The 27,508-nt window shown below is 36.0% G+C and overlaps 1 protein-coding gene across 2 annotated transcripts; it reads right to left on the reverse strand.

Annotated features, from left to right (window-relative positions):
- Nucleotides 1-9,855: 9,855 nt before the first annotated feature.
- LOC116112610 (tRNA uridine 5-carboxymethylaminomethyl modification enzyme MnmG) lies at nucleotides 9,856-19,126 on the reverse strand. 2 transcript variants are annotated; one of them, XM_031398722.1, is made up of 13 exons: nucleotides 18,831-19,126; nucleotides 18,455-18,591; nucleotides 18,286-18,377; nucleotides 17,687-17,800; nucleotides 16,503-16,833; nucleotides 15,797-15,976; nucleotides 15,365-15,445; nucleotides 14,174-14,392; nucleotides 13,814-13,956; nucleotides 12,490-12,656; nucleotides 11,738-11,955; nucleotides 11,463-11,555; nucleotides 9,856-10,653 (listed from the first exon to the last, which is right to left on the reverse strand). In XM_031398722.1, exons 1-13 carry the CDS (start codon nucleotides 19,024-19,026, stop codon nucleotides 10,459-10,461), a joined length of 2,166 nt encoding a protein of 721 aa, XP_031254582.1. In that variant the 5' UTR covers nucleotides 19,027-19,126; the 3' UTR covers nucleotides 9,856-10,458. The 2 variants fall into 2 exon arrangements, with proteins under 2 accessions (XP_031254582.1, XP_031254583.1); XM_031398723.1 differs by lacking the exon at nucleotides 17,687-17,800.
- Nucleotides 19,127-27,508: the final 8,382 nt, after the last annotated feature.

Genomic DNA, 27,508 nt, shown 5'->3' on the forward strand with positions numbered 1-27,508 from the left:
TTTTTCCATGTATGATGCTATTCGCATAGACTTGTAACAATGTTATTGTAAACAGTTAAAATGCAATCTCATGTGTAACAGATATAAAGTATGAAAATTGTAAGTATTCATAATAGATTAAGAAAGCCATATCTTTATTTATTAATAAAAAAAGGGAAAGTATATAAGCAAGAAAAATACTACAAAAGTGGATCACTGGTCCTCATCCTCAGGTCCCAGAGGGGCGACCTCAACATCCTCAGGCTGGTCGTCGATCGCCTACTCGGGTGCGGTTACTTGGGGACATACTCTGGATGCTCCTCTTCCGAGTCAGATCCCCAAGCTGCTTCCTCATCTTTGGCCCGCACCATGGAGGCAAGGGCATCCTAGTACTCATCGAGGAGGTCAAACAGATCAATCCTTGGGTTCTTTGCCCAAAGGGTAAAGATGGACTGAATCGTCCATTCTGCAGCCCTATTCTCGAGCTTCAACTCTTGTTGTTGCATCTCCGCAGTTAGCGAGGTGACGCGACCTTGAGTACATTGGAGCTCAGCTTCAAGTGCCCACCGCTGCTTTTCAGTGGCCTCCCACAACTCAGTCTTTTCCCGTTTGGCTCGTAAGGCCCACTGGGAGGTCGTTTGCAGCTTTTGCTCTTTCTCGCTAGCCTCCTTGGTGAGTTTGGCCACCGTCCTCTGGAGCTCCTTTACCTCATCTCTGTGCTTCTTTAGCCCGGCCTTCTAAAAGTCCACAGTGCGAAGAGCAGCATTCCTTTCGGACAAGTACTGGTTCGCCTAAGCAGAGGATGAATCTCTCTCTGCTCGTGCGTCCTCTAATTCTCGCGTAAGCCGCACATTCTCTTCCCTTAGCTCGACCAGTCCCTCAGCAGGCCCCAGCTGAATTTTCTGTAGGGACAACTGTATAGAGAGCAGGGCTTGTGTAACAAAGAGACTAAAGAGCCAGTTTCCTTTCTAAATGGGGGGGGGGGGGGGGGGGGGGCAAAAAGCATATATAAGTCCTTGCCAAGGACAGCTCGTTTACCTGGCTTAGGTGCTAGAAGGACGCGGACATCAGGTCCATGGGGTTGGAGGCCACGAACCGTTCGAATGCCTCTTCAAGCTTGCATTCCAGTAGAGTGAAAACCACCGACTGTAGATGGTCCGGAAGTTGGCCCATCGAGTCTCGCACAGGCTTGCCTATGCCCGTAGAATGTACAATCTCCTCCCCAGGCTCCTTGCTCGACCTCTTCCCGGGACCTGCGACCTCCTTTTGCCTCATCCACGGACCCTTTAGGGTAATAAAGATGCTGGTTGTTCCCTTATATGGCCCTCCCGAATGGAACGCTTGGTAAAACTATGACCTCTCAGGCTGGATGCCCAAACCCTCAGTCTCGGACTCCGACTCTTCGGCCCGAAGTTGCTTCCGCTTCTTAGACTTCTGAGCCATTGTCTTTTGCTTCGGGCGACCAGCCGAAGGCTAGGGAGTGCTCAACGATGTCCCTCTGATGGGGGGACCGTTGGGAGCCGTTCTAGTTGGTCCGGTGACACCTATCTGGGGGAAGGAAAATTGCCTTGGTCCTGACGATCTGGGCACCTTGGGAGGCATGGTTGCTGCATGCGAACATCGTTAGCAAAACAGTTCGCTGCATGAAAAATAAAAAAAAAGGCTAAAGTTAAGAAGCTTACTCGATGGAGTCTCTAAAGTCGCTTCGGGATTGAAGAAACCATACTTTTGCAAATTTGCGGTTGTCAAGAGCAGCCTTGCATCGCGAGTCTCTTTTGGTAGAAAACCAAAGGTAGTGATTCTGTCTGGATCCTCAAGGAGCGATAATCTGGTCGTTTTGTTAACTATGAAGAAACAAAGAGCTTGTTAGCGAAGAACAAAAGTAAGTTCGCGAACTCAAAAGAAAGGAGAACCTACTCGGCTCTTGAAAGTGGCAAATGCCACCATATCGAAAGAAAAAGAACTTTGTCTCGTACGCCCCTACATTGCTAGGGTAACTATGTATTCCCGCTTTTATCGTAGAGCGCTTGGAGAGGTAGAAGGAGTCCTTGTCCTTACTTTTTTTTAGGATGTACGAGCAACCGAGCTCCAGTACAGGTAGCTTGCCTAATCCGTTTTCGCCGCAGGCGATATACATAGCCACTGCTATCATATACGCGTTCGGCATTAGCTGTAGCGGTGCGATCCCGAAATGATTGAGGACCTACCTGACAAAAGGGTGGAAAGGGATCAACCCTCCACTCTTGAAAATGTTCTCGGAGATAGCAACCATCCCTTGTGGCGGACTCCGAGCTGTGTGTATCTTATCTTGGAAGACCTCCATGCTGAGAGCGTATTGGTCTACCACCTTCTGAATCTCCTTGGTAGTAATCATTGACAAATCTCTTGAGGGGGACCAGCAGGAGCATCCTGCACAGGCGAGCTGGTCCCCCCCTCAGTTATGGTCGTTGGGGAGTCCATTCTACTGCAGTCTGAAAAAAGTGACATGTAGGAAATCATTCAGTTTTAATACACTATTCTGTACAATGACGTGGAGGAGAAAGTAAAAAGCTTCCTCCCCTACACCCTAGAAAAACCCCAACAGAATACTTTTAGAGCCACCATCAAATGGCTCAAACCCAAGGAGAATATTTCATCTCCGATCAACTACCGGCAGACTATTATCGCATGGCAAGTATTGAAAACAAGAAATAATAATAAAAGTGGCAGAGAAACCATCCTTACCTCTTGGAATGAGAAGATTAATCCTCCTGCTTTGAATATCAAGCGCGCACCAATCAGAAAGACAAAGAACCAAGGCTCACAAAATTTTTTGTTCTCTTTGAGAAGGTGAGTATTGTGACATTACCTGAACTGAGCTTGGGGTTTTATAGTGAAGGAAGTGACGCTTTGGTTTCTCAAAGTCCAACGACGTTTGGGCGGAAAACGCATCTGTTCGTTGATCGCGACCACGTGTCGCAAATCAACGAAGAAGAGTGACCGTTATGCTTCGAGAAACCAAATCATCATTCTCTTCCGTTGAAACACTCAAGCGACGGCACGTTTCCCTCCTCCACATTAAATGCGCCCACATCCGCATTTAATGCCCTAATAGGGAATGTCGTTTCAGCATGACTCGTATTTAATGTGCATGGCTGACACTTATTGCGCACATGACACGTCTGTCAGAACAAAAAATATTTCATTAAATGTATCAACTACAAAAGTGCAACGGATAACATCTGAAAAGGTCGTTATATAGAACACTCTTCGTCTTATGTCAGTCGTGAGGCGACGTGACCCTTCAACCCCGACGTATATCAGTTCCGAAGCGACGTGATCCCTTGTCTTTGACAAAAATTCCGCTAAGTGCAATAAGGTCGTGAACCTCGGATAAAGACCATAGTCATCGTTATGGCACTGAATATGGTCTAAGAATAGGTCACTGACCCTTAGAGTAAGTCATTTCAGGTCGCCTGCATGGAAATGTTTCCTCGACCTCTTTGCAGCCAGGTTGGATTGACTGGTATCTCTTCAAACACATCAAATCAAGGCATAATATGTAGTTTCCAAGGTTCGATTCTCAAACTTTAAAAACTAGGGGACTTCTGTTAGGCTTGAAAAAGGAGGGTTGACATAGAGCCCTGTCAGTGTAAGCGGTCAGAGCTTAGGTAAGTCCTGTAGCCATTCAGACGTAGCCACGTCGCACGCTGACGTGAGCGGCATGCTCCTGCTAGTGCAGTGGGTGCGCGCTAGACTAGTGAAAGTCCGGAGACGATCCACGTGTCCAATTCTTGCACACGTCGCGTAAATCACTCGAGCAAGTGAGCAATGGGACGCAAGGAAGGATTTGCACAACAATTTGACCCACTCCCAGATTTAGTAATCATTACCTTAACTCATTCCACTATAAATAGAGGGTTCCTCTCCCGTTTGTGGGATTAGTTAATTTCTCTCTGGAATAGCATATGTACTCTCTCTCTCTCTCTCTCTCTCTCTCTCTCTCTCTCTTATAAGTCAACTCGCTGAATGCGACCTGATCTCATATATTAATACAATACCAGTGGATGTAAGATTCACTTACTTAAGCATCTGAACCACTTTAAACATTGTCCTCCATCTTTATTCAGTTCAATACCCCCATACACATGTGTCTTCTGAGTCAGCTCAACATTTCCTACGTGCGTTTAGTTGGTGTCAAAATCACACAGCAATAAATTGGTAGAGAAAAGAAGGGTTGGTTTCATCGAGATCCTCCCAAATACACACCAAATTTTCATAGTTTTTAGAGATGAAGGTAGTTGACCTCGCACAACGAATGGTAGAGATGGACAATCTTTGATTGTCAAATGCTCAACACTTTCATTGTTATGCTTAAACCCCTCACGTAAGGATCTTAGAGCATTACATTTCGTGATTTCAACTCTGTTCAGGCTACCAATAAAACCATCCAGAAATGAAACAAGTTGTGGAAGCTCTCTCATAGATAGCTCCTTAATGGAGGTGAAGCTATGTGGTGACTTCTCAGGAAACATCTCACTTTCCCACAAATGTATGAGCTTTTCACAACCAACTATTTTTAGACTTTCTAATTTTTGAAACTTGATTCTCCACTTGTCATGAAGTCAGCTCAGCTGCTGAACACCATGCCTCAACATCTATTTATTTCCAAAGAGCAGAATACTGGAAAGCCTGTAAATGAAACCATCAATTGCTGGCATTCATTAATCTCAAGTTTCTCTTATGAAGGAAGACGGTTAGATAATTTTCCAGTGAGTTTAGGACATTTTAATGAGGAAAGCTTTTTCAGATTAGGGAACCTTATAACATGTTCTTCTAAAGGATCCCAATGCTCCAATTTTGGCAAATCCTCAAAACAAAGAGTCTCCAATGATTGAAAAGACTTGGAGCAACCCTCCCCATAAATCTCAAAGTCTATTTTTTTAAGCATCTTCATCGTTTTGATGGTGAGGTTCTTAAGTGAGTCCAATAGCCCAAGCGAAGGCAATGTTATGCAATTTTCACATCCACCCAATTCCAAAACCACCATGTTGGAGAAGCATGGATTTCCTATCCAAGATAGAAAACTTTTTGCCACCGTAATTAGTGACTGTAAGCTCTTTAAGATTTCTACGAGGTTGTAGCATGTCAAGAACATTTTCTTCAGCTGTCTCATCTCACGAAGGATTAAAATCACAACCCCATTCTAGCACCACGATTTCTAGGTCCTTTTTGTCACACAATATGGTTTCTCTTGTGTCTTGAAAAGCAGTTGCATTATCTAAACCTGAAATTCTTAGTTTTCCACGTAGAAATTTTAAATCTTTCAAATCTTTTAAACTAGATCCGATGCCTTTACCAACAATAAAATCCATGTTTTGTATAAGGTTCAATTTCGAAAGACGATTCAATTTTCTCATTCCCATTGGCATATTCTTAATTAAATTTGCACCTAAAATATCAAGATGATGCAGATTGGTCAAGTTGCCCATACCAAAAGGCAATTGCATGAGACAATAACATTTTCTTAATATCAAAACATGTAAATTGAATAATGAACTTGTTGATTCAGGTAAACTTTTTATCTTAGTGTCAGACGCATCTAGGTACTTAAGATGCTTCAAACCTCCAATCATAATAAGTAGTTCTGTGATATAGCAATTTGCTAAACATAAACTCTCTATTTTTTGAGCTTAGCAAACAACTCAGACAAAACAATATTAGTTATACAAGTTTTTTCATAGTCTATTAACCTTGATCCTAGTGGAAGAAATGTCCTCAGCTGCTCAACTCTATGGAAGACTTCAAATTTATTTTTGATTTCATAGCGTTTATGATAGTAAGAAGAGTGTCGGATCCTTCCAAATATTTTAAATTGCAAATCAAGATTCCTTCATTCCTCCAACACGAGACTTGTTTCTCCATAAATCCATTGGGCAAATCACTGACAAGGTCATGTATTACATATTTAGAATTAGTATTACTTGATTGTTGAAACATTGAACTTGATAGTAAATCACGAAGATAATTCAATTCCTAAGTCTTCTTACTGCTTGGTTTTTGAGCGTTAAACCTTCAGCTATCCATAAAAGGACAAATTCGTTCTCGTCAAATTCATAATTTTTAGGAAATATTACAATAGAAAAAATCTCTTCAGGCATGAAAGAAGATGATAATAACTTAATTTTAGAACAAGAATATTAGTTTCATCTGACAAGACCCAAATTTTGTTGCTCAATGTTTCCTTCCACTCGTTTTCACTCTGTTTAGGGCGAAGAAGGCCACCTATAGTTTTTGCGGCTAGAGGGGTAGGCCTCTGCATTTCTCTACAACTTTCTCATGAATTAATTCCAAGTTTCGACTATTATTAATAACTCCACTCCCAGATACATGCTTCTTGAATATGGCCCAACAATCATCATCTGATAAAAGTTTCAAGTTAAATAACTCATTTTGTCCCACTGTCAGTGCTACTTCCACGCTACGTGTTATTGTAATTATCTTACTTCCCGAAGCTGCAGCCATGAAGGGAGACTTTAATGTTTCCCACAAATCATAATCCTAACTCCAAACATCATCTGAAACAAGCAAAAGTTTTTTTTCCAAATATTACCTCTTTCAATTTAACATGAACTGCATTTAAATCTTGTAGACCTCATGCTGATATTGAACTTCACAGCACCTGGAGTCAAACTAGTGCAACAAGCAGGGATAAAGCTACTTACCTTGCTAGTGCTAGAGCCTGCTAGCACGATCTTCTTCCTTCACCTGACGCCGTAAAAGCTTCAGTTGCAAACTCATCTAGAATGTCCTCCGAATCATAAGCCAAGTCTTGCGGATCATCCAGCCACGTTTTCACAGCATCGTCCGTAAGTTGCTTCTCCTCTGCATATTTGAGCACTGCCTTAGTCATCTTCGATTTTTTCCCCCAGTTTCTTAGCTTTGAATCTACGCCCTCCTGACGCACAAAATTCAGCAACTCACGGGATGCCAATTTGTCGAACAGCACCTGAAGAGACGCAGAAAGGAGGAGCTCTCCCACAGGCATGGTAATTGGTTTTGTCTATCCAAAGAAAGAAATGAGAAGATAAATAATTATCGAAGGGAACTGAATCACTGACTCTCCCAGTAATATGTACAAAACTACATAATTTCTATGATGCTGATGTCATGAAACCAACTTCATGGTTAGAGGCGCTTCAGAAAAGTTCAGAATTAATATTCTTATCCTAATTACGAAAAAAATACATATTTTTCATAAACAAATAACCAAGATGCTTCCGACATTAAAGTAGTCGAATGTTATTTTGTCATATCTTTAATTTGTAATTTCAGGGTCCTCTAAACTTCTCAACAGTCACTTTTGCAAGCAAACACTTCAACTCAGCTTCATTTGTGATCATGAATTAAAAGGAGAAATTCGGAGACTGTGGAGAGCTAAAGTTAAGGGAGATGAAGAGTCTAGCCATATTTATACCCAAAATTTATATAATTTGTATACATATATGAATATTAATATTAATGTACAACTATCATCTTTATTATTATTATTATTATTATTTTTGTAAATCAAAGAATGAGATTGAAATGAACAATGGGAGGAAGGAAAAAAAAGTCTAATGTCATGGCTCCACCATTGCATTACTTTTTCAAATGAAAAGAAATATAACTACTTTTATTGCCTTGCTTTTCCTTCCTAAGGCTAGTGGTCCAGTGTTGTTTCATTAGTAAATTTTCAAGCACTGCCCAGTCATTGTAATGGCGTATGTATAGTCCACTAGGCACGCACCATGAAATTGATTTCACAAAAGAGATGATTTTTGGCTCAATAATTAGTGTTGATTCAACTTAATGATTTGATAGTTTAATGTCATCAATACATGGACAAATGACAATATATGCAGAAGGTTACGAAATGAAAGGACAGTATTGTTCTTAATGAAGAAATTGACAAATTAGAGGTAGAATACAGAAAAATCAACATTGCCAAAACCCTTCTGCAACCAAGATCCCAACAATTATGCACTCACTCCTCAGGAAGAACGACAGGAACTAGCAATTATTGAAGCCAGCGGCAGAAACTTTTATAAACGCAACTGCAGTAGGACTCAGAATCATAAAACTCTTACGAGTAGAATCTGAATACAATCTTCAACAACAATTGAAATTGTAAACAATTCCAGAAATTCATCCTTTAAGCACAGTCTTAGTATTAACTACTCACATTCGACTAAAATCATCTGAAACACGACCTATCAAGCCAAGTGTATTGTTTCCTTCTACATCACACCTTGTGTGTACACACAGAATGTAAAAAATAATTTCTAAATGATAAGAAAGCAACCACATACCAAGCTACAATATATTTCTGATAATCAATACAGTGGGCTAAGACATCACTCACATTATGCTACTTTAAATTACGACTTTCTATCAACTACGCTGCCTGCAAGATGAATGAAAAGTTACATTTTTATGTGCAATGTGGTGAGCTCTATTTTCAAGAGTTGAAAAAAAAAAAAAAAAAAAAACCGTCTAATAGAGGACACCAATAAAATGGTGTGTTTCAGCATGGTCAAATAATTGTAAAACCTGCAATATACCCATCAAATGTTTACTACTTACCTGACTTTATAACTTTGCATATGAGCTACCATAATAAATAAAACTTACCACTGACATTGCTATGTTGAAAATTTGCGGCCAGGAGTTCAGTTGGTTCCTGCACAAGCAACATAGTAATAAATCAATACTCTGCTATTTAAAAATCTAAATTTTCTTGATAAAAAATAATGTTCTGGATTTTAAAAATTGACAGACCTATATCAGCCTTTTTCATTGTTTCGAAGATCAAGCGGGCTTCAGTCTTCCTCCTCTGGATCATAGATGAACTTGGAATTAATCATAACGTAGGGGATTTGGGCTATCTTAGACCACTGTCGTCCTTCATACCTTTTGCACAGTTGCTCCAGTAAAGGACATTAAAAAATATATAGCTGCAAAAGCGAGATTTGGGCAATCAAGAGAGAGGTGAGATCTTGGAAACCCTTGGGTGATAGGTATTTCAATTTGGCCAGAAATGTATGAGCTCTTCACAACCAACCATTTTAGACTTTCATGTTTCTGAAATCCCTCCCTTGACCATCTTCTAAACACTGTAAAATTCGATTCTTTACTAGTTATGGAACCATGCATTTTCATACTTCATTCAACACTAACTTAATCTATACACTCACTGTATAGCACTAAATAATATATGCTACCAGCATCGAGCCATCGTCATCTTACAGCGTTCCATTCGGGGTTCACCACTTCCCTAAAATAGTGGAAGCCCGAGTGTTGTAGTTCGTCTACTCCGGTTACTGCCAATCATAGCCGTCTTGTCTACACTCGATAGTAGGACAGAAGGGCCAAATACAATATTGGCTTCTCCATTCCTAGATCGAATACTGATATTAGAGGGTTCCTCAGTGTTACGAGATTGTGTAGCAGAAATACATAAGAAAATAAAACACACAATCAAACACATCTCTAATGAAGGAAGACGATTAGGTAATCTTCCAGCGAGTTTTCTAACATTTTGCACGCACCAAATATAAGAACTGGATCATCAAAGCGACTACAAAAATCATAAGAATCTATTCACTTGGATTGACTCAATCAAGCCGCCACCACAAAAATCAACTCTTACCTATCTTCGCCATCAACGTTTCAGACTGAAGTATAAATATATGTAAAGAAAAGCACTTGCAATAATAAGTGGGGCATACAGAATCTTTTTTAATGTATTATCTCACACTTCTATTAAAAATTATTAATAACTATCCCCAATTATTTGAATGCAGTTCACAAAATTTACTATTTTAATGAAATCTTAAGAAATATCAATGAAGCTGGTATCAATTTTTTACTCTAAATTTGGGAAGGCATGAATACATATATGAATTACAGTGGGTACAAATAATATAAATTTATATTGGCTACATGGATGATGAACACTTAATGAAAACTTTTCATGCTGGAAAAAAGCCTAAAAAATTATTCTTAAATAATCACAATTCGATCTGATAGAGAGGACTTGTACTGCACTCAACTTCACTTGTGCTATTGACAATCTGAATTCATTCTCAACAGCTTCACTTCAACTTCAAGAGGACTTGTAGTGTGGTAAACTGTTGCCTTGTTGGGCAACAAAATCAAGGATCAATTGATCTTCGCTGAGTAAATGGCAGCGTTGATGTATCAAATCTCTCAGAGTTCAATCACCAAAACTTGGCCTTTAAAAATTCACTTTCCAGAAGGTTCTAGGACTGTTAGAGATCAGATCCTAAAGTCATTCATCTGTTCCTGAATACGAAAAATAGATAAGAGGATTTTTTTCGACTGCCTGCATCAAAGATAACAGTGTTCCTGAATACGAAAAATAGATAAGAGGATTTTTTCGACTGCCTGGATAAAAAATAACAGTGTGAGATATTGGCCATCGGAGATGAGAACATCTCATGAGCTGATGGTCTCTGTCAAAGGGGCTTCAGAGGGCTGATTTGTATCTGCCATAACAGAAGCTAGTATTTGTTGCCTCCTTTGCTCATGAGCTTTCCTCCGGTTGGATTCAAGGATTATAAGGAGAGCAGTAATGTCAGCAGGGCTTACTCCTCCCACTCTACTTGCTTGACCAATGGTTTGTGGCCTGACCTGAAAGCATGCAAATCCAAATTAAAGTAGACCAAAACCAATTGTTTTGCAGAATCCTGAAGCATTATGCACACTGAAAATGATGTAGAGAACAAATTCACGAAAACAAACGCATCTACCCAAAAGTATAGAAACAACAACAAAGTAGATTTTGCTTTCACAAGAGTACATACACAATTATTTAACCAATTGTTTTCACATTTCATTGGATCCAAACTCTCCAGCTCTTTGGATTCAGATAATACAGCTAGAAGTTGAAAATAGAAAGGAGCATAACATTATTGTGAAGTGAGATAGGGTTCGTTCCATCATTACATCCACTGCTACTTCTGCAAATAAATCCCATGACACATTTCTAAGCAGTATCAATGAGAATTCCTTGCTGAATCAAGGTTTTGTCCCTCCAGAATCTGTTTAGAGGTGTCCCAAGAATTAACTTACTAAGTTTTGATAGGTTCTGCAATCATCTATATAGAACATAGAGGTGTTTGCAACATTTATCTATACAGAATCGAGCTATAGATTAATAGGAATCTAGCAGCTTTTCAGGTGGCTTAGGCTCATAGGTTCTGCATTAAACCATGTCCCAGCAAAACAGGTCAAGGCAACATCAACAGAAGGCTCTGATTCTCATTTGTATTATAAAAAAAAAAAAAATGAATTTAGATCTCAAGACCTCTTGAAAAATCCCAAATGTAGAAACTGAAAAGAAAAAACTGTCGGCCTAATCTGTCAATTGTAGGTTATATATATATATATATTACTATATTCTCATGAAGTCCAATATCAAAATTATATATGCTACAAACCTTGGAAAGCTTCTCGCGTGCTTCCAGAGACAAAGTTGTCATTGAATAGTAATCCAAGTCCTGTGGAAGTGGTCTGTGTTGTTGATGGACCATCTACAAACAGAGCAAGCATACAGGTTTGAATTATACATAAAAGATAAGCAGAACAGCAACAAACAAGTAAATCTACACCCAAAAATTGTTTAATACAAATTCATTTCAAACCATGACAGGAGTATCATGAAAAATAATGGTGAATCCCTTCTTGGAGCCACATGAAAAAATTTAATACCCACCTGCTGGAGTTGTTGCTGCTGTCGCAGAATGAAGCCCTCATACTTTATATCTATCTCTACACATTCTTTATCCTCTCTAGTTAACTTTTCATTTCCGAAACCATGCTTATCAAGAACCTTATATTGTATATGTGGTTTCTTCAAAAGGCCCTCCAATGTTGACAAGTCCTTAACAGGCTGACTAGACAATTGAGCAACATCAGCAGCCAAATCTCCACCTAAGTAAATATAACGAGGCAGGTTAAAAGTTGTGATTCAGATATAAGGTACTAACTGTCTGTATCCAAATTTGTTTCCAAGAACAACATTCAAATGGTTGGGCATCCATAATTAAATGGGGTTCATTTGAAGTGTTCCTGTCCATTATTGTTCTGGAATAAAATCCATAGGCTTTCAAGGACAGAATGTCCTCTAACTATCCCTAATTAGAGATTATTCAAGGATAGATTACACAAACTAACTAAACCTTTGAAATTAAAATTTTTATCCATCTGCAGCAGCTCTATGTTGATTGTATGTATAGTAAAAATCAAGCCGGAACAAAACAAAATTTTCAGGTTGCAGTAAAAAGAACAAAATAGGATGTTTTGTTTTTAAATCCTCACTTGCCAAGTTCTTTTGGAACATATATCAGCTACTGGTACAAGGAAAGAAACAAATGTCAGAAAGAATTCTATAAATTGATCTCATAAACAATCCTCACTGGTATATACAACTATTGGCCACAGACAAATAGAATGAAGAATACAAACCTGATATCCTGACAGTTTTCAATCGCTTTTTCTCCTCCACAATTCGAGCTTGCTTCTCCTCGTAAATATTCCAGCGTCTATCATCTATCAACCCAATGTCACGCCCCAAAGGTGTTAGACGGCTATCGGCATTATCAGATCGAAGAAGTAATCGGTGTTCGGAGCGGCTAAGAGAAAAGAAATAGACTTATAATAGAGTTCAGATTAGAAACAAATGATGCACATAAAATTCTTGCACCACTCTTGAGTTCAAGGATAAGAAAATATGCTATGCAAGGGAAAAAATAAACTACCATTAGAACCATAACATCTAGAACTCCATTTATAGACTTATAAAAATAAATTGCAAAGTACTGATGGAGCGTCTACAATTTAATTTTAGTAGCTACATACGAAGTGATCTGTTTTAGGGCTTTTGTTCTACTTTCATGAGGTTTACTTGTTAAGGGTATTTCGAACTTTTACCTTGTTATATTAGGAATTTTGTTATGTTAGGGTTTTGGCCTCCATATATATTGGTCTCTCTTGTTTTAAGACCAAAATTGATGATTGTGGAATACTGAATATTGGTTTTCTCTCTATTCTTAACAGCATCTTCTCCTATTTCTTATTCTGAGTTTTCTTCCATTTTTCCTCTCATTCCTATTCCACCAGTCCCACATCAGGGAAGGAACTCTTAACCATATAAATATACAAAACGATAGATACAATCCTGATGTATGGTTTGATCCTCAAGAAATTCCAAATCCATGTATGTTCATTCTGGGTTCACCCCATTGAGGATAAGTCTCCCCATGAAGTCTCATATTCATCTAAACCCAATATGATGCAAATTGAATATAGAGATAATAAAAAAGAATGTATACCTCATTGTCCTAGAAATAAATCATATAAGGCATAGCTTAACTAAAATAATACATGAACAAAATTTGTATACAAACTGACATGACACAAAATGAATGGAAAATAAATATGAAAGGTCAACACAATAAAAGCTTAATGGGGATTAGTATTGACAAAAAAGAGAAATGCCACATCAGTTTGCATCAAAATTTGAAAAGGAGCATAATTTTAACTTAATGATGCTTTTATAAACACAGCATTATAGTTATTAGGATTTAATAGCTCTTTCAAACCTCTTGTTATTCTAGTGCCACAGAAAAATGTTATTGGTAATAACGGCAACAAGTTTCCCCCCAAGAATTTAGCCATATTTAATCAACTTGTGTTCTAAAACATGAGCACTAACATCAAAACAGTTGAAGCTCAAATCATAAGGAAAAAATAAGCATCAATACAGGAATTAAAGACTTAAATTAATTACCTAGTCAACATGCGGTAAGGCTCTCGAAGGTCCTTTGTGACCAGATCGTCAATTAAAGTCCCAATATAACTGCTCTCCCTCTCTAGAACAACTAGAGACTTTCCATCTGAATGTCTAGCAGCATTTATACCAGAAATAATGCCCTAAGATAAAAAGTATACACAAAATAAGCCAGAACATTACAGAGTAAATGTGGGAATATCAGTAACCATAATTTCTTTTCCACCTGGAAAAGTAACTGTTCTTTACCACCTGGAAAAGTAACTGTTCTTTACCATGTCCCTAGATTATCAACTAATCAATGACCACAAACAATTTGGGACATCTCAGCAGAGGGAATGACTATATAAAACCAAGTACCTGCGCAGCAGCCTCTTCATAGCCGGTTGTACCATTTATCTGACCAGAAAAGAAAAGTCCCTCAATTTTCTTTGTCATAAGAGACCTTGAGCATTGATGAGCAGGTAGGAAATCGTATTCTACGGCATACGCAGGCCTTAACATTAAGCAGTTTTCAAGTCCTGGCAAAGATCTCAAGAGTGGCAACTGTAGTCTCTCAGGTAGACCAGTTGAGAACCCCTGTGACAAAGTAGATAAATAATTATGGAGCAGAGCAAAATGATGAAGGAGAATGATCATAGCAACGTATGTGATAATAAACTAATAATAAAAGTCATAATTATAAGAACAGAAGAAAACTATCTAGGCAGCCCTCATTCCATAAGACAAAGCGCTTAAAATTCTATCAAGTCTACTCAAATTTGAACAGCACAAGTATACAGGTTATAAAATTGTCTCAATTTGACTATGATTAGAAGCTTAATTACTTTTAAATTAAAGAAGCCTAGCAGAGACAGAAAAATTTACTTCAAACCTGTGCAACAGGCTCAGACAAAAATATAGTAAATAACCTAAAATTCTGATCAAATTTCTTTTCCACACTTCATATTTCAACCATCCATCCACATCAGGAGAAAATTTTAGTTCCTACACTACTTGTAACACAACCTATCAATCATAAGGCCTAGTCTTAATTGAATGTTATGTATATCTAGCGATATAAAAACACTTAAGTTGCCAAAAGTGAAATTGTACGACAAACCTCAGCAGATACATCAAATTTTCAAGTTGCAACATGCAATGCTGACTCACAGAACTTTCTTATTTGGAAATCTTAGATGTATCCTTTAGTTGGATTATAAACTTACAAGTACAAAAGTAGATGTGCACTTTCATTAGGATTATACAGGGAGGCCTAAAAATTTTTATACAGGGAGAAATTGCATAATCTTGAATTGTCTGATAGGCAGACTGATGTGAGACAACAGCACTCATCTGTTCCAGAAACAGCAGAGCACAAATTTCAAAACGTGATAGAATAGGGTGAGGATGTAATTTGCACCAACTCAAATTTCATCATTAATTTGACAAGAAGCAGTTGGTCTTTCTTCATTCTGTTATCTTTAATTTTTATTTGTATTTATAATTTTCCCTCTTTCTTTCTTCTGTGAAAAAGTGGCAAAGAAGAGAAAAGATAATATTGTAGCACACCTGCACATAGAGGTCAGGCACATTACGCCCTTCAGGTTCGAGAAAAATCTGATGAGACTCTTTATCTTGAAACCTAACAATCTGAAACCGAAGAAAAAAAAAATTAGAGAAAAGGTTATATTGAAATTTCTAGTAACATCTGAATAAGAAACATTTTGACATAATTTCCAAAACATTGGAAATTGTAATGCAGCAAGATTAAATAAACAATTCTAAGAGCATTCCTACATAGAATAAACTATAATAGTTTGACATTAGTTGAGTATGTATTCAGTCCACACTCAAGTGGACATAAGGGGATGTGTTATAGCTGTGATGTAATTGCTGCCTTCATACGTATCAGCTTAAGCTGTGATAAATTAATAGTTAGATAAGAAATAAGGTGAACCTAGAAAAAGAGTAGAGTTCATCAAAACATAGACTGAAATCTACCTTATCTTCAATGGAAGGGCAGTACCTAGGTCCCTTTGCTTCAACCCATCCACCATAAGTGGGAGTCTCATGCAAGTTGTCTTTAATAAGCTGGTGGGTTCTTTTTGTGGTACGTGTTAGATAGCAGCACATTTGTTCCCTTTCAATATGATAATCAGGATCAAAACTAAACCAGCTGACCTGTAAATTATCAACACATATACATTACAAACTTCCATCGCAACAGATTCATCAATCTTCACAGTTTACCGGTAAAATAAAATAAAAAGCTAAACAATTTGTTGTGTCAAATTATAGGCTTCAAATTCCTAGAAATAATATTACCGTATGATCACATTATGAACTTTACTTCGGTGATCGGTAGTTTGTCCAATTAAACCGATAAATCAACTTACAAACATCCCTACAACATGCTCATCTAATAAAGGGCAGGAGGTCTAGTACTAGGGTTTTTCTCTAAATAGAAATGCCCCCACAGTCTAAGGCCAGCATGTAGAGCTATCTGTAATTGAAAGTGAACAAACTAACCCCTTCAAAATGTTAATAGGTTAATATAATAAATGTAACATGTTCCGGAATGGATGTTTAAATGAAATACATGTTTAAAATCAGCTCATATTCGAAGCAAATTCTGAAACATGATTTAAAATCTTGAATCATGCAAATTTAATACACTGAACCTACACATGGGATAAAATAGAAGGACCTCTTCATCTCCATGCTGCGGTTCAAGTCCTGAAAAATCAACAGTACGACAATCCACACGTGCCGGGGTTCCAGTTTTCAATCTATCAGTTTCAAATCCAAGTTGTTGCAAGTTTTCAGTCAGTCCATGTGAAGCTGACTCACCGGCCCTACCAGCAGGCATAGAAGTTCTACCAACCCAAATTTTACCACTCATAAATGTGCCAGTGGTGAGAACAACTGAAGAAGCATAGAAATTCATCCCAAAAAATGTGCTAACACCTTCAACATTGTCATTCTTTCCTAGTAAGAGATCTGTCACCATAGCCTCTCTAATAGAAAGGTTTGTAGTGCTGATGATGGAGTAAATAGAACGAGTCAGCAAAAAGAAAATAAAAAAGACCCACTTAAGACATGTGCACAATAGAAAAATAGTGTGAATCGTATAGGTATTGATTACAAAAATAGTCTGTCCATTAACATACAAAAGTTGAAAAGTATCTAATTCTTTAGTAAGTTTCATCAAGAGAAGCAATACCAAGTAGTACTACAAATTTTCTTGAACAATACCTAACCATAGATATATAGAATAGTCGAGAAGCTAGTGTTCTGAAAGATGTCAACCCATTCAACATTTTATAGTTCATGGCAGAATAGAAAACTTTATATACCTGTATTTGTTTCAATATAAGGTTATTATAAGGTTGACATTTTAAATCAATAAAACATTATTCATACGGTGATGGAGATGAGACAGTGGATTATGGGACATAGTTAGACTTTTGTACAGCTCCTTTTTATTAATACAACTTTCATAGTATCTAAGTATTTTAAATTTTCCTTTTCCATGTTATGTATATCATCTAATGTTTAGCAACATCAAGTTCCAATGTCTTTTCAGTCGATAACTTTCCGAGAACTTAACTTTGCATGACATGCTCAAATTTAAACCTGTTTCCTCTAAATGTATACTATGATATGTGCTCATCAATCAATCCACTGATTTGAATATTATGTAATCTTAAAGTCAAAGTTCAGTTCTGCAGTTATCGAGACTCAAGTATCTCATAAATTTGATAGATGTATACATGCAAAGCAACATTTTGACCTACATCATAACACAAAGACTTTTAGATGATGAGCATTGATACTTTCCAGAACCTGGGCCAAAAATAAAAGTTGATCAAGTAAACAGTAATTAGTTACTTCTCCACTATATTTTTCATTTGCACAGCATAATCTCTTTTGTCAGTTTGAGCACGCAATGCCCTAACAGCAGGTCCTCTTGAGATGTTGAGAACACGTTTTTGCAAATAGCACCTGAAACATGAAGATGGTGATTGGTTGTGCTAAAAGATACAGAGCAACATCAAAAACACGGTAAGAAGGGATGGGGTTTCCTTGAAATAAAGTAACTCAATGACCTCCAAGAAATAAAAGGGATGACAATTCAAGCTAGTGAAGATTATCAGATAGTACTAGCAGTTTTAACAAATATTAAACTAAATTAAGAATGGAAATAAAGACATAAAGTTGCAAATTAGCTAACAAGCCAAGAACACAAAAACAGGTTACATTAATCAATTCTATAAGCTAGATCATGAATACACAATGAAACAATAGCAAAGAAATCATAGCTTTCACGCTAAGGGAACAAAAATCTATTAGATGCAAATGAAGCAACTTCTCAAATGTGCAATTGCAGTCACAGATCCTATATCTCATTCAATCTTATGCACCTGGGGTATTGGCCATGTTAACACTTTTAGTATCATCAAACATACATAGAAAGTTTTTGATATTACCTATCAGCAACCTTCCCAATTTCACCACCAAGCGCATCCACTTCATGTACAAGTTGTGACTTTGCAGGTCCACCTACTGCTGGATTGCAAGGCTGCACATAACCCGTCTCAATAAATAAAAAACTTCTAAAACTTACGAGTACTCTTATCACCATAGATGCTGTGTCACCTGCCACGCAATTCGATCAATGTTTAACGTAAGAAGTAGAGTTTTTGCACCCAAACGAGCTGACGCAAGGGCTGCTTCACATCCAGCATGCCCTCCCCCTAACACTATTACATCATATCTCTCATCACTATTCCACTCTGCAAAACACAAGATAATAAGGGCTTGCCTAGTTTATGATCAGAAAATAATCTTTAAAAACTGTAATAATCCAAAAATCTAATTATAGCTGCATTTTACACTCTTTTTCACACTTTTATTATGATTTTACACTCTACTTTAGAATTGTATTCGAATTTCACATCAAATGGGCACTAAACCAACAATTTCAAAACGTCCAGGACGTGTTCGATGAAATTACCCCGAGAAACAAAACTACCTGAAGAGGTCGAATTAACTGCGGCAGAGACAAGGGAGAAACGGCGGTAGAAGTTGGGGGTACGGCGGAGATTGCGGCGGAAGGAAAGGACATGGGTTCTTGGGGAGGAGTGAGAGAAGAGTGGAGCGAACAAGTGGCGAGAAAGGCGAAGGCTGGAGAGATTGAGGTTGAAATTGAGATTGAGTTTTGTTGCCATTTGAAAGTGTAAAGGGTTTTAATTTAGAGTTGAAATATGAATATAATTCATGGAGTGAAGACTGAAATTGCCGGTGAAGGGCGTGGGCAGTGAGTTTGGAGCTGTGTGTCACGACCCGCTTGCTTGGTGACTCAAGTGGGTTGCACGTTGCTTAGTGGCTAAGTATACTTCGGAGTTAAGTAAACTTAGTGGCAAAGAAACTTAAAGGATAATGCTTATCCATCCACCTAAGTTTGCCACCTAGGGGTGCCACCTAGTGTTTACTTATGAGTTAAGTAACTTAAGGACTAAGTGTTCAATGTATCTAGACATTTATTTGAGGAGGTTTAGCCTATAAATAGGCCACCCCTCCCTTGTACATTTCATAACTTGAATCCTTTCAATACAGAGTTTATATTTTCTCTAAGCTTCTCTCTCTAAACTTTATACTTTGAGCTTGTTAGTTGTGTGAGCGTTAGGCTGCTTAACTCATTTCCGAAGGGTTAAGGCCGCACGAACTTAGCAAAGAAGTTAAGTGCGTGACATGTGGCTACAATTTTATAGTTTCTATCCGTTACTACCATGATGTGTAACAGGAATTTCAAAGATGGGCTTTTTTTAATATCCGGAGGACAAATGGGTCGCAAACGGGTTCACGGATCATAGTGTCAATGGGTTTATTGTCATTTACCATTTATTGAGATCGATTAGTATTGACTCATCTATTTCAATTACCCCCCCCCAAAAAAAACTGTTTTTTCACTTGAAAAATATTAAAAATATTCCCTTTTAATACAATTATGAAAACCTCCCAAATTATGAAAAACCCTCTAATAGGTGTTTTTTTTTTTTTTTTTTAAGTACCTTATGAACAAAGTAGATGAGTTATACTAATCGATCTTATCAGAAGGAAATAAAATAAACCCTAGTATTAATAAAGATATTAAATTTTGGTTAGCCTAAACAAAATCCATTTAATATGAGAAATAATTAAATGACACAATCTCATCACCCCTCTAATGTTGCAACACATATACAACATTTTTCTCTTTCATCTCTTTGTCAAAATGATTGGTTAGTAATTAGACTCAATCATTCATCAATAATTACTATAGGAAGGTTCGGGAGCACCACATTTTCGACTCAAAATATAACATAATTTATGAAATATTGGATCAAAATACTTTTATGGTTGAAATTCAATACAATTTGCATAATAAATGCACTTTGGAAATACTATAATTAAAATGCAATATTAACCATTCAAATACAATAATCTAAACGTTTATAAATTGTGTCAAACTTGTGTTAAAAAAATGGAAATATTTGGTAACATGATGAAAAAGGGAATCATAAAAGCACATAGATAGTCAATGATGAAAAGGGGGAAAAAATACATAAAAGAATGGCTAACCTTATTAGATCTAGTGATTTGCAAGAGTAAAGAGAATCATACTTATCAATGATATATATCCATACTTAAACATCACTTTTATCAACCAAATACATATGCCTTGCATTCTAAGCTGTGAAATAGAAATTTCTTGAAATGGTTTTTGCAAGGGTGTCTTATAGATGGCAAGAAACTCTTGAGACACACGTTTCATTATAGGTCAAGACTTAGGCTTGGAATGTAGATACTATAACAATGTCCTGCACAACCTTTCGTTGTTGGTGTTAAGATTTTCATAATATTGTGTAAATATTTTGTAATCAGGTAAATATTATGTAATCTTTTAGTTATGTCAGGTATAAAATCTTAGAATATTCTAAAGATTATGTAATATCCTAATTATGTCAGACAAAATTAGGGGATTTAAGAGATCGTATACTTCCTATATAAAGGATGTAACTCCTTAGTGATAAATCAATGAATTGAAAACATACAATTCTTCAATTAAACAGTTGGAAGGGAGAGGTGTGGGTCTAAAATATCAACTAGCCTTATATTCTGATCAATGGATGATGATAATGATGAGAGAAGATCTGTTGGACGCTTTCTGTTGATGCTTCTAATGCCACCAGTCCAAAGCTATAAACATCAATTGCATTTCTTACTTACAATTATGGTGTGTGCAGGTTCTACAAGAAAAGCTTAAGCCTTAGTGAAGCAAATATGTCTTATGTGAGGAATTTCATATAATTTAATATACATCAAACAGTTAGTATGATCCAAATATTAGGCTTAAAAAAAAAAAAAAAAAAAAAAAAAGTTATCAGTCATTACAAGTTATTTAGAAATTGAATTTGATAACAAAGTAGAAGAAGAATAAGTGATTTTACCTAGAGCGATATATCCGTAAGTGCCTGCTAATAGAGTTTTAATGTATGAGTCAACATTTAATAGTCTAGCCGTGCCAAAATCACCAACAAATACCTCAAATTTTGAGTTTAATAGAACAGCTTGATATGTCGAGATGAACAATTGATGGTGTACAATCATGATATAAGTAAGACAAAGCATATGCTACACCTTTAACAATATTCACTCTTACTCCAATCCAACTCAACAGCTTGATTTGCGTCACGTCGAACATTGAATACACTTCCACACTCTCTATGTATTCATATATTAAAAACATGCATTTTTTATGCAAACAAAATCCATAAAGTTTCAAAATGTTTCAGTGTCTTATTTCGGACAACATGTTAGCCTCATTTTGAAAGCTCTTCATGGAAGCCAGCTCCTCAATTTCTGAACTATGAAGTTTCTTCAAAGTAACTACTCTACCAATCGGTAGTTGTGCTTTATATACACTACCATAACCTCCAGCTCCAATGCAATATTTGACGTCAAAATCCTTTGATGTTCTTATTATGTCTTCAAATGCAACTCTACCATCAAAATTTCATATTGAGAACACATCTACACTCTAGGGTGATTTGGTTGGAGGTTGAGATCTTTTATACATATTCTTGCAGAAAAACTAAAACCTAGAAATCAGGATGAGAAATGAGATGAATGGAAAAATAATTGTTATAATCAAGTGAATGGCACTGTTTTGGGGTTTCTTTGCCATGCTACTTATTGTTGAAAAAAGATTCCCATAACTCAAACGCAAAATTAAAGTAAACAACTAAAAATAAAGAAAACAAAAACACAAGAATTTTAAAGTGGTTCGGCCCAATCAATTTAGCCTACGTCTGTTAGTGTATTCCCTAGGAACTAATCGTATTGTCGGTTTAAGGACATTATATCTTGTAAATGTATTATGAATAAAAGAAAGTGTTCTTATTTCATATGTTGATTTACTGCTTCATTTATATTATAATTAATATTGCATGTGAAATGTCCGGATGACATGGATCTTCAGAAGATCAGATCATCGAAGAATTCCCTACACAAGTAATGTTAATTGGGCAATAACATTGCATAGTAGGTATGCTGAATGTCTCCATTGAATATCATGTGATGGTATTAGTATGGGTGATTATAAGAGGTAAATCACTAAGACATTAGCATGGATAAACGGTTAGTGAACTATTTATCGAAATGACCGATTACGATGAATCACATGGATGTGTTCAATGATGCATCATAAGATCGTGCTAGTGTACCACTGATCCTTAGACCTGAGACATCACGGTTGAATTCAACATAGGATGCATATGGTTCATATGGTGTATGAGCATGAGACTAGTCATGTCTTGTGTAATAAGCCGGTTTAGTTATATGTTATTCACGTGCGAGGACAAGTGATGGTCAAGATGAGATTCGTTAACTCAAAATAGTCCAATCTCGAGTTCCCAAACGAATGTCAATAACATTGGAAAAAGGAAATCTCTGGCCAGAGTATAATGAATGTCAGATGAAAAGTAGTTTCATGTTGACGTGTTCCATTGTATCAATTGACAATTCGATTAAAGATTAAGTTAAGGGTTTTGACATACCATGAACCATTCTTAATCGGGATTAGATAACGAAGGGATTTTACTACACGGTACATACAATCAGAATACGTTCATTGGAGTTTACACTTTATTGTGGTTTAGGGGTTATGGAACATTGCTAGACGTCTATCATAATCAGTGGGAGTTTCGATTATAAAGAGTTATAATGAAACATATTAGAATCTGATATTTGGCCCACGACTAGATCACAGTGAACCAAAATGGTCACACATAATATCAAGTTCAAGAAAAGAGAGTAATACATATCATTGATCGGATTAATGATGTTTGGATGTAAATAGTTGCATCCGAAATAGTATATTGGTGAGAAATGATTATCTGTGAATAGCCAGCACTAACCAAGGGTAACAAGGATTTATTAAATGTTATTATTGAATTGGATTCAATAATGGGGACAAAAGTACATTGGTTTTATTTTAAAGAGTTAGAATAATTAATAGGATTAAAATTGGGCTAATTATGAATTAACCATAAAACCAAGGACTTGACATGAATGCTCTTTCCCAAGATTAATTTTAAATTGTTTGAGGATCTCCCAAGACAATTTAAAATTACGCTTTGTGCCCATGGTATATAAACCAAGTGTTATACCATTTTCATTCATTTTGCAACAATTGAAAACAAAAGGCACTCTCTCACTCTCTCGGCTCTCTCTCATCTTTGGCTTGGGTGAATTACATTTTGAGTTTCTTCATTCTCTTTTGAAGAATCTAGACTCCAAGTTTCAACATCAAGCATTCAATAACAAAAGAGTAGGTAATATACTATTCTTTTTTTTTTTTTTTAAATTGCCATTGATGTTATGTTTGTTTTCTACCTTGCATCCATCATATTGTTCATCCATTTTACACAATTTCCATGTCCAAATGCATGAATCCCAATAATGGTATCAGAGCATGTTTAAATTCATGCATGCATGTAGCATTTTTGGTGAAAAATGGCTTGGTTTGGACATGAATATGTTTTGGCTTTAGATGCAGGTTGAAGTTATTGTGTATTTTGAATAAACATGATGATGGATATGTGGTATTCATGCTTCTATGAATTTTTGATATTAGAATACATAGTTTCTTGTTCTTGAAATCATATGTAACATGCATGTATGATTTATTGCATCTTGATGCATTTTTGTTAAAATATGAATATATCTCATTCATATGATACATGCATGTGTAATGTGAGCATGTTTTCATACAAATTTGATGACTTTGAAAAGGATGAATTCGGCCAAACATTATTTGGATGCATAATGTACTTTGAATGCATGTTTGAGAAGTTATATGTGATATAATGGAGTATAAATGCATTTGGGTTGGATTGTATTGTGAATGCAAATGTTTGCATGTTGATTAAGGTTAGTGTTTAAGATTATTCAATGCATAAACTGTATATGTGAAAGAGGCATGTTTTAATGGTAATTAATATGTGTTTTCTTATGAATTTTGCTTGAAAAATCATGTGAGAATTGAATGCATTATTGATGCAAATTGGTATCACATTTGGCCATATCATAGATTGAATGGTGCTTGAATTGTTCATGTTTTGATAATGATCAAATGGTGTATGGATTAAGGTGATATGCATGTTTGATTAATTCTTTGCTCATCGCATGTTTTCTTTTTGGATGGTGATTCAAGTAAAAATTGGTGCATCATGATGCATGGGTTTGCATTTTTTAATTTTATTTGATTGAATGTAATGTGAGAGGTTTTTTAATGTGATGGGCAATATAATATTTTTTATAAATATTATGGTGATGAAATTATGCATGTACCCTTGGTTTAATCATGACATATTTTATACATTTATTGCACGAAATCCTTAGCATAATATATATTTCTTTATATTCAGGTGATGGATAATATAATGATATTATATTTTTAAGGGTAGTAAAATTATGCATGTACCCTTTGTTCAATCATGGCATGTTTTTATGTATTTATTACATGAAGTCCTTAATTTATAAATATTGCAACTTGCATAAATATTTATTTATATGCCCTTGATTGAATTAACATTTATTAATGTGTTGGATGAATATTAATTAGGGGATGATCATGGATTTATATTTATTTTTCCCAAAAATATTTGATATTTGGGCATGTAATATTCTTTCAATGGCTTGTAATAATAATTAAATTTATTATTAGTTTTTTTATCTGGGCCTGCGTGCCCTAAATTGGTTTATGTAATCGTACGACTGGACAGAGGATGGAGATCCGAACAATCACTGGATGAAGATCTGCAAGGAGTGATAGAATTAGGTGAATAGTTTACCCAATTAGGATGTATTTTCAAAAACCCCCATGATCATCCCACCATGTCTTATATTTATATGGATCCATTTGAATTGATGTATGTGATAAATGTAAAACATTTTTTTTTTTTTAAATTAAAGGTTAAACCTAATAGTCTCCATAACGAACAATATTAGATCTAAGCCTTTCATTATGGGCCAATTAATTCTTTAGCATAAAATTAGAGATCCCAAGATTTCTATTATGTGAGGGATGCTAATTTTATGACATGGAATTAATTGTCTTAGTTATTGGATAGAAATTTTTATAATACCCAAGATTTCTATTATGTGAGGGTATAATGGGAATTCTATTTTAAGAAAGCATAATGGGTTGGATTTAATTAGTCTAGGGTACCAAGATTTCTATTATGTGAGGTATCCAAAATTAGAGGCAAAGAATGAATCATATCTTATATAGTGATATAAAAGGAAATAGTTTTCTACTTGTTAAATTTAATTGACCAAGATTTCTATTATGTGAGGTTTAATTACATTTAATAAAAATTTGATTCCCCACTAGAAATTTATTCCAACAAAATTTCCAAATCTTCATTTAGGGGAGTATGGGATTTAAATAAAATAGTGGAAGCTAATAAGATTAGGATTAAAGGGTTTAAATTTACAAGACGCTAATAAAACTTATATTTTTCCTTGCAATCTTTCGGTATTTTTGTGATATTTAGTTAATGAAAATGAGCAATAACCTGCTTTTGATGATTCTCGATGAGAACAAGTTGATCGAACCAACTTTTAATAATTGGTTAAGGAATTTGAGAATTGTTCTAAATTCCGAAAACGTCGGGTATGTCTTGGAAGCACCCTTTCCACTTTCTTTGTCTCCTAATGCCAGACTGCAAGAAAAGGAAGTTTTCGAGAAGGGGCAAGATGATGTTTTTGCAGCTTCTTCTGGTAAGGCTAAGAAGAAGCAATGGAAGCAAAACAAAGGTCCAAAAGTTGGACCACATAAAAAACCTTTTAAGAAGGAAGCTTCTAAGACCGAGAAAGGCAAAGTAAAGGTCGATGATAAAGGAAAGTGTTTCCACTGTAAGAAAGATGGACATTGGAAGAGGAATTGTCCTCTTTATCTGGAAAGCTTTAAGAAAACTCGAGTAGGTATGTTCCATTCTTATGTTATAGAATTTGAATTAAATGTTAGTTCAAATGATCATTCTTGGATATTAGATTCAGCTGCTACATCTCACATTTGTGTTTCATTGCAGGCACTGCAGAATAGTTCTGCACTGTTAAAAGGTGAAGTCATTTTGAAGATGGCAAATGGAGCAAAAGTTGCGACTGAGGCAGTAGGGACTTGCCATTTGACATTGCCATCATGACACATTTTGTATTTGTATAGAACTTTGTATTTTGCCAAAGCAACTAGAAACCTCATTTCTATCTCTGTTTTATGTAAATCTGGTTACAAAATACAGTTTAATGGAAATGAATGTCTAATTTATTTTGGAAATGAATTAGTTGGCAAAGCAATTAATACAAATGGTTTGTATGTTTTGGTAATGAATGATTATGACATAACTAATACCATTACAAATAAGAGATCTCGAAATGAAATTAATCCAAAATTACTTTGGCATCATCGATTAGGTCCTATAGGAGATAAAAGGATAATCAGGTTAGAAGCAAATGGGCTTTTAAGCCTATTGGGTTCAGAACCCTATCCAACTTGTGAATCTTGTCTTCAAGGAAAAATGACCAAATCGCCCTTTAAGGGTAAAGGGGCAAGATCCAAAGAATTATTAGAGGTTATACATTCAGATATATGTGGACCATTTAATGAAATGGCTCGAGGAGGTTTTCATTAATTCATTACCTTTACCGATGATTATTCTAGGTACGGGTATTTGTATTTAATGAAATACATATATGAATCCTTTGAAAAGTTTAAAGAGTTTAAGAATGAAGTAGAGAAACAAACAGAAAAGAGTATTAAGTCTTTGAGATTAGATCATGGCAGTGAATACTTAAGTACAAAATTTTGAGATTTTGTAAAGGAGAATGGTATAATATCCCAGTTGACTCCTCTGTATACACTGTAACATAATGGTGTGTCTGAAAGGAGGAACCATACTTTATTGGATATGGTACGGTCGATGGTAAGTTTTACGAACTTACCAACGTCACTATAGGGATTTGCCCTTGAATCCACTGTGCATATTCTGAATAGGGTACCATCTAAATCTATTGAGATGACACCATATGAGATGTGGTATGATAAACCTCCTAGTCTCAAATATGAGAATTTTGGGTTGTCCAGCTTATGTCAAGATTATTAAG

Source organism: Pistacia vera, unplaced genomic scaffold, assembly GCF_008641045.1.
Source record: "Pistacia vera cultivar Batoury unplaced genomic scaffold, PisVer_v2 Contig664, whole genome shotgun sequence".
Classification (NCBI taxonomy): Eukaryota; Viridiplantae; Streptophyta; class Magnoliopsida; order Sapindales; family Anacardiaceae; genus Pistacia; species Pistacia vera.